We start from the raw sequence: 9193 nt of genomic DNA on the forward strand, positions 1-9193 counted from the left end.
GTTTTCTCAGTTATCATCAAATTGGAAGGATTTTTCATTTGTAAAATCTTTAATTCTCTGCGTTAATGTTTGGAAACTATTTCTTTAGTCAGTTTTGATTGTTTTGAAGTTATACCTGTGAAGTTATATACTTGTCGATGAGATATTGTATATGTATAAAAAACATTATATTATTATGTGTGTGAGAACAACATAGATCTGCGAATTAAAAAATAAAGATTGCATAAGAATGAATGAGCCGAACAATTTTTCAATTTTGCTGTATGAGACAGAATAGTTAAAAATGACAATTTTGAAACCATCTTTACAAAGCTATCATTTTATATATACAATAAAACAAGTAAATTTTGTAAAGTTTAAAATTTTTTACATTGTGTTTTTCGCTTATGACATTTAAAAGAATACTTCTCTTTTAAAATAATTTTTCTCGTGTTTCTTTGATTAAAACATCAAAGTTAGAGAATTCTCGTATATATAGTAATTAGAGAGAAATTAAGAAGAATGTTGCAAGGTTTAATAAATACAAATTTTGAATTAGTGGTATGAAATATTTCTGAGCGAAATAAATAATTAACATATTTTACTTCTATTAAAGTTGCTACTAAATTTAAGAAAATATACAATTTATTATATATTTTTGTTACTTGTGAATTTTTTAGAATACAAATTTTTTGTTAAAGTTTATACGTAGTTGTCCATTTATAACCATTGAAACAACTATCAAGTTCGAACATTTGCATTAGTAGAAAATCATTTAGTTACTTTAAAAAATGATATATAATAGCCCGTATTCAGAACACGCTTTTATCGATAAATATGCGCTTTTATTTCTGAAATTCTATAGTATATGTAACGTGAGCTGCATTCTAAATATGCGCTAACATTGTTATAAGTGCGTTCTGAATACAGGCGTATACATAAACATATATAAAAATATATTACAAATAAATAATTATACATATATAATCCAAATTCTATTGTAATTAATAAATCATTTTATTCCACTTTGTCTAAAATTTGATCTTATATAAGTTAATAGAATTTACTTGATTTATGTTGGCTATACTGTTACAAGATAAGAGCATTCTCTCTCAGAATATATGGCTATGTAAAGCATTTGTTATTTTTATAAGCCCTCGCATTACAGATCAATATTCTGTAGAATCTAAAAATTAATTAATTACTACCACTTAATTAATATTAATTGCAATGTTTTTTCATTATCTGACTCTATTTGTTGTAATAAAAAATTTTTCTTGATCCTTCGAGCATTTCTCTTTCGCTCCCATTAGGTTTTCTCAAAATCATCCAGAAAGTTTAACGAGCTCTATTCGTTTAAATTTTTCTTCGGGAATCAATGTTTTTATATTCATTTGTCACGACGGTGAATTACACCTTTTTTCGTATATGTTGCAGGTTGTTTGGCACAAAGTGCGACAAGTGTAGCCAGTGTTTTAGCAAAAATGACTATGTGATGAGAGCGAAAACTAAGATCTATCACGTGGAGTGCTTTCGTTGTTGCGCCTGCTCGAGGCGGCTCGAGACTGGCGACGAGTTCGCTCTGAGGCAGGACGGCCTCTTCTGTCGACTCGATCACGATGTTCTCGAGGGCGGGAAGCATTGCACTGGAGGTGTTGGTATACCCGGAAGCGAGAATAACAATAACGCCTCCTTGACGAACAACAATCATCATCTGCATCCAAACGACGGCTCGATGTCAGGTAAAAGCGCACGTCAAACGTCAAAGACTGCAAATTCATTTTTTTTTCCCTTCGCGTACAACACGTTGGATACATTTCAGATTGCGAGGATATTGAAAACTTGTACTGTTCGCGAAATCGTTCCCCAAGATTTTTCAGAGAGGTGATGAAATCTAACAGTAGGTACCGCCATGTTTTGAACTTACGACACTACGTTATCGTAAAGTCTACTTTCGTATCGACGTTATTTCCGTACTCCTGTCAGTTATCCTTAATTGAACACCGTTATCGAGATTCTATGATTAAATTATCTCACGTTCGTACGAAATGGGAAATCCGGCTTCTGACGTACGTCACGACGGGACATGGGATATATCTGTGGATTATCAGGCGCAGAGTCTATCCATGTTCCCAAAGACCAAATTTACAAAAGGGTGCCCGCTCGAGGGTGAGCTCAAAGGACTCTCCTATGTTGTGTTAGGCTCACGACGTATAATTAGGTGTTGATAATTGAAGCCGTTAAGACCGTAAAGGCTTGACCACTACCCTCCTACACGTCAGGATTACGTAGGCTTAATGTCCTGTAGCCTAGCATAACGTATGGCCGACCGGCTGGACTACCGAGCGAATTAACTCAACCGAGCGGGAGTTGAAATTCAGACACCAAATCTAATCGTGTATGTAAGACAGCATGGGATTGCATCGGTAGCAATTAGGGAGAAAAGGACGATCTGGCAAGTATAGGTAATCACTAAAGCCTACGGCACACGATGAGTGTTTTCCTACTTAGATTGCTTGCGTTTTGGTAAATTAGTAGAAAGTCTACGTTCTGCGTGATGTAATTCTTGTAATTTACTCAAACGCAAGCAATCTAAAAATAAGCACCCTGTGCCGTGGACTCAAGAGTTAATGCCAGACGATCAGTGTTAACTCTTCTGACTCTTTCGAGTTGAAAGGCAGTCGCAATTACAACTCGCTAATTTGCCAAATCGGTTAGTGTGTCAATGACAAACGATTAAGTAAACGTCGGTGAAATGCTGCTATGAATTACACTTTAAAATGATGTAAGTGTCAAGATATCGAATGAAAATATCACAATGGGACACAATGAAAAATGAGATTTACATTATAAATATTTTGTCAAACAGTAAGCTCGATTTTTTTGTACCGATTAAGAAACAGAAAAGAAACAGATGAACTTTTTAAGATTATAAAACAGAAAAATGTATTTATAAATCTATGAATGTTATTATTCATGTATACCAAAATTTGCTTCGGCCAAAAATAGGATTCTTTCTCTTATTTAATTTCTTCTTGTCGGTCTGATTTCCATTTATGATTACCTAAACTTTTCAATGTGACACATAATGAGCGAGATGCTGAAAGAAACACAACACGATCGAGTACCGTTTCTCCCGTGGATTCCCTCTCCACGCTCTTCCCTCTCAAAATGCAAAGGACAAACATCGGGCATAATTACCCGATATACTAATTTTCGTGCAAATAACTCGTGTGCGGTAGCGCGACGTGCGCACGTCGTCCCGTGTTTGCCATTGTGATTCGTCATTGGAGATCGTCGCGCGTAAACGTCGTTCCCCACGCACGAAAAAGTTGGACCACCTTGTGCCGACGGTAGTGGCCCGACGTGTCTTCGGAACGCTGCCGAGGTGCCAAATGTAACACCACCCTGCCAACTACTGTCGCGCATAACTACGCACGATCTGTTTTCTCTTATTCGTATCTTCTTTATTAGCGCGCCGGGGATATCCTGCGGGACGGGACACCTGAGTGTAATACACAAATGTGTCGCCAAGTTATTAATAGTCCTTGAATTACTGATAAATTCTAACAAACTGTTCGTTCTTGATCTGCGAGAAGTTACGATCGTCTCGGGTATCGCGAAATCTGTATATACACTTCGCGTGAATGCTTTTGTTCTATAACATTGAAATAAAATTAATCTCTTTTCGTATAGAGTTTATTTATATCTAAGAGCTCTTCGACCATTCTTTATCTAAGAAGTCACTCTTTAAAAATTAACCCCTTCAGTTAAATAACATTTGTTATTTTTAACTTCCATATGTGTCAAAATGTACATCAATCCATTCCTCTGTTTAGTTCCAACGTAAATATTGTTCCTATTAATGTATGCATTTAGTAAATAATAAACTAAATTTGAGTGCCAATACATTTTCTTGAATTAATTGAGTAGGAGCAGTGGCGATCTTTACGAACGATTGAATATAATTATAATTATATAATATAATTTGATACTATAAATTTAATAGCGTAATCTGATCTTAAATTTTACCTTTTTTCTTAATAGATCATAATCTGTGAATTTATGCCCCGCGATTGTATGAACGCTCGCCGCTCTCTAGGCGTTAAGAGGATAACATTTATTAGGATACGGATTATTCTTACGTGTAAAGAAACAAACTTTCGGCGTGATTGTTTGAACACGTACGTTACGAAATAGTCCGCGTCGGTCAATCTTCAAAAGATTAATAAAAATTAAGTCAGTTGAAAATTCATCTTTTAGAAGAATTTAGGATATTTGTTTAGTTTAGCATTCACGACCACAAAAGTTAACAAAAAATATATTAATCGATACATTTTTTCATGAAACGAACGAATCAGGAAGACAAAAGTGTCACTCTGCTTCACGAGAACCGAGATATTAATCCTTAAATTTAATAACTGCTCGAGTTAGAAAACCCATGATTTCGACGAAATAGTCCGTGATTAAAAATTTATACATATTCTCTACTTTAATTAACTAAAAACGCAATCTTTTTGTATAATTTTAATTATAGCAGAACATAATTTAGGATTCAAAATTTATACGTACATATTATCTGCTTTAATTAACTAGTACTCCCAATTTTCTTATATGTATATTGAATTACAGTAGAGAATATTTTATGATTCAAAATTTACACCTTTTCCTCACGTACGTAACCTCAATGCAGGCACAATTCGCTACATTATATCGATATAATAAGTTTTATAATCTCAATAGTGGTAAATTTCTACAATTAATATATCTTCGCAGAACAGAGCAATACTTCTTTCAGACAAATTCTTTTATTTCTCTTTAAAAAACGCGTCGATTGGTATATATTTTTATTTCAATTCTTGTGATTTGTACTCAAAACTGAATATATATATACATATAATTACCAAATTTAGCTTTTTACCATATAGATGTTACACTTGCGAAATAATTTCTCCCTCATCAAATTAAACACCTCTTCGCACATACCTTTCACTCTTTCTGCAGAAGGTACTTTCCAATCTATGCAGCATATATGAGATAGCTATACACAATCCTATACGATCGTTTTTCGAAGGTCGAGAGTCTATTCACTCTTCTTACCGTCGTGCCGCCGTGTCAACGCTGGTTTCATTCTCGCTTATGCCAACCAAGACCGCTATTTGGTTAGGACACAGAAATAGGATTTCGTTTGTTCTCTTGTAGTATACTCTCGGTGACTCTTTCTCTCTCTCTCCTCCTCGTCTTCCCACTAGCGGACCTACTAGATCTCGATGCCTAAAGCGTCGACGTTATCTAGAATACATTGATAAAACGATTGGTCGAAATTATTGTTAGTAGGTAATTTAGCTTTCTGCGAGTGACGTGAGTGATTTCAAGTGACTTCTGTTGATTTCATTTTCTGCTCCTTACATGAGGGTTTCTTTAACATGCACTCTGTATTGTTTCGATCATCATTTAACAACAAAAATTAAGCTGCTCGCAAAGATATTTAATCTTTAAATATCATTTCGATATGACACATCTGCTTTTTTAAAATGCTGTTCCATGCATTGCTTTTTCTATTGCTTATAATGTTTTATTAACAAATTATACAAGATACACATACATTTGCTTGATTCTGTTATATTCCTTAATACCTGGTGTTTCGATTGGAAAGAAATTGTTTACCATATAATGTTCATTTTTATGAGAATTATGAACAATCGAATTAGGTTGATCACACACTAATGTGTTGTTCCTATAGTGAGGCGTTTAATGATGAAATCAGATTCCAATAAAGTAATTAAAATTTTTGCTAAAGTATATTGTTTTCTTACTACGCTACTTTATAACAGTCATCTCAAAACTACGTTGACTTATGCTTTACTACATCTTTTTTTTTTTTAAATAAATCTCAAGTGTATCTTCAAGGAAAGACGACTGTAAGACTGACGGACAGATTAAACAACGCACTATTTTTTGACAAAAAACGGAAAGCCTCTACCATCTTTTGTAAATAAAACTGGCGACCGTGGCTCGCGAGTCACGAATGTATCACGCTTAAATGTTCCACGCATTCAAGGTCGCTCGGCTGATCAAGGAATCACATGAGCACGAGATCCGCGTTTGCCCATCGACAATATTGTCTCTTGACTGTTGTGTCGAGTGCTGGCTTCGCAGACGATCGTCGCGTCGGTACCTTTTGCTTCGCTCCCCGTTGGTCCGCCATGCTGAACCAGTATCCGGATCTCCCATTAGCCGGACTCGACCGTTTTGTAAGACCGGTTAGGAAGATAGTCCGGAATCGTATCGTGCGTTCCCTTCTTCCGTACCCGGGATACACTTCGTTTCGCGAACGCGATTCTCCCGCGGATAAATCTTGCCGAGAGGCGGCCGGTAGACCAGCAACCGCGCGCCCGCCCTTTGTCGAAAGAAACGTTAACGAAGAATCCGGAAGACTCGTAAGATTTACAATCGCTACATGAAACTCGCGTTTATCTTCCTTTCTGCGATCTCGCGGTTGGAACAATTCGCGCGCTTACGTCAGTTTATTGCTACCATAAAAATGACAGCAGCTCCTTCTTAAGTCTGCGTATTAGATTAACTGATTAGCTTTGCGAAAAACATTCTTTAATACATCCACTTTTTTCTGCAAACTTTATTAACATCTCCTTACGCAAACGCCACAGTAATTCAAGCACGATCAATACTTTAGATATACACGGAAAGAACGATTGCTGATCTACAAATATCTACAATTTATAGATATAAACACGAAAATAATTGATTAATTTTATTGAAATATTCAAAGACTATATAAATATATCATTTTCCTGATTAGATTACTTAATTATTTATACGTATTAAGAATTAATTAAGATGAAAATAATTATGTGAAACGATCAAATCTACACAGCTGAAATATCCCGAACATATTATACAAATATTTTACAAATGTTGTGATATTTTAACAACCAGCTTGAATATTAAATATAGCTACTTTGATCTAATAAAATTATTTTCGAATCTGTATTTAATTTTTTTCTTAGATATCTCAAGAAAACCATCCTTTCCGTATACATATTTTTTCTTAGACTTTATACATTCGTTGTAGTTAGCTGAACTCAATCCTCTTCTAGAATAAATCATATCTTTCATTCTTTAACACTCGCTCTTCAAAGTCCCATACAGCACAGACCTCCAAAGGACGTCCTGAAGACTCCACAGATTCTCTGAACGTCTTAAGGATGTCTTTCCAGGATATTTCCGGATAAAATGCTGTATGGGAACGTCCCGTAATTTCTATTGCTCATATTTGCTTATAATTGATATTTTCTATTTGGAACACGTATTCGTTTAGCTCGGCCCTACGACCACCACGAAGGAGGACTCTCGACGTTTATGCTTGCAGATTCCGGATCTGAGAGCGGATCGCATAAGGCGGGCGTCGGTGGCGTTCGCGGTTCCGGTGGCCACAAAAGTGGCGGCGGTTCCGACGGAAAACCAACAAGGGTGCGCACAGTTCTCAACGAGAAGCAGTTACACACCCTGAGAACCTGCTACGCGGCAAACCCTCGACCGGACGCCCTGATGAAGGAACAACTCGTCGAAATGACGGGGCTGAGTCCACGCGTGATCAGGGTGTGGTTTCAAAACAAACGATGTAAAGACAAGAAGAAGACGATCGCTATGAAGCAGCAAATGCAAGAGAAGGTAACGAGCTATATCGCCTATATCAATTACAGTCCATGCTCAGATAACAAAGCCTACAGAGACACATTTTGAACAGAGCATGTTACAAATTTTTTTATTGCAGAAAGGCAACAAATGGATACAAAGTTTGTACTGTTTATTCATTTTTTAATCATAGTTTCACGACACACAGTTGAAATACTATTTTTCAACTGTTTTAGTCGTTGGTACGATTTTTCTCCGTAGAATTAACTCTCAGGTTAATTCTTTCTCTTTGTCATTAACTGTCACTACTTTGTGAAATATAAATCGAATAAACGAACATATAGGATGATTTATTTTAAATGCATATTTTAAATACTTGGAAAGAAATTTTTTCGAAAAAGAATATTTTAGATAAAAGTTGTTTGATTTGGAAAAAAGTTATGCTACCTATTTCATCATATAAATATGAAAATCCTCTTTTTTATTGTTTTAATTTTTAATGACATTTGTTTTTAAAACGCTTTTCAAATCTTATTTAAGTAAAAACGTCTCGAGTTAAAAGTTGTCAAAGTTTAAGGGTACGTATACATATTACACATACCACTTTAAATGTCTAAATTATCTCCAAAAAAACACAGTATCTGAAAAAATGTTTTAGATAAAACTTGTTTGGTTTTATGGGTGAGAACAATTAGTGTTATGAATGTAACTTTGAAAAGTAATATCAAAATTGTTCCAATTCTTAAAATAAAAACCTATATTTTTTTATTATACATAACATTTTTGTAGAGTTAATGAAAAGTTTAATTCGAAAAAAAAAAGCATTATTTTCTTACGCAGTCTGCGTACTCTTATTTAGTATCGGTCGTAGAACTTTTGTATGAATAAGAAAATATCACGAGTTGGCAGCTCTAGATGCTATAATTATTGGATTAAAAAAAAAGAATAGAAAAAGAATATGAGGTAAAACTTCCCCTTTATACAGTCAGCCTCAAATGACTTCCGAGTGATCTTGACCTGGACCTTTAAGAAGGTCAAGGTCGTTGACCGTTTTCGTCGCTCGTTATATTCGTTGAAAAGTTATTAATTAAGGCATTTTTCTCAATAATTCGTAATTTTCGAACACACGATAGATATTTCAGCTTTACTACGATTTGGTGTACGAGAAGAACACTGAAAATTATTTAGCCGAATTCATATTTAAAAAACGATCCGATTTCAATGAGAGAATACCGCAATTTTTTAGATTAATGGCTTCTTTATATCTATTAAATAATGTATCATCAAATAATGAATAAAATGGGTAAATATTAAGAATAACGGTAGCTTTCATAAACTTAGCAGTTTACGATTATCCACGCGAAGCGAAGAGCTACCTCATTCCAACAAATGGAATGGGTTAGGTTATTTTTAACAGTAGTGGAGCCCTCCCCGCAGGGCCGCAGGGGGGACGGAATCTACTTGCATAATTACCCAAAAACGACGTAAGATTACATTCAATATATAAAAGCGTGTGTATGTAGAAGCAGTAGATTCTACCCCCCCCCCCCCCCCCCGC

The 9193-nt window shown here is 35.2% G+C and overlaps 1 protein-coding gene across 1 annotated transcript in view; it reads left to right on the forward strand.

The window, feature by feature from the left end:
* The window catches only part of tup (LIM1_Isl and LIM2_Isl domain-containing protein tup), a 42110-nt gene that overhangs the window by 29473 nt on the left and 3444 nt on the right, over positions 1-9193 (forward strand). Inside the window, exons 4-5 of the mRNA XM_018550754.1 lie at positions 1417-1721; positions 7370-7671. Coding sequence (XP_018406256.1) covers positions 1417-1721; positions 7370-7671 — 607 coding nt within the window. The remainder of the gene's footprint in view (positions 1-1416; positions 1722-7369; positions 7672-9193) is intronic.

The sequence above is a fragment of the Cyphomyrmex costatus genome, unplaced genomic scaffold, assembly GCF_001594065.2.
Source record: "Cyphomyrmex costatus isolate MS0001 unplaced genomic scaffold, Ccosl1.0 scaffold1275, whole genome shotgun sequence".
NCBI classification, from domain to species: Eukaryota; Metazoa; Arthropoda; class Insecta; order Hymenoptera; family Formicidae; genus Cyphomyrmex; species Cyphomyrmex costatus.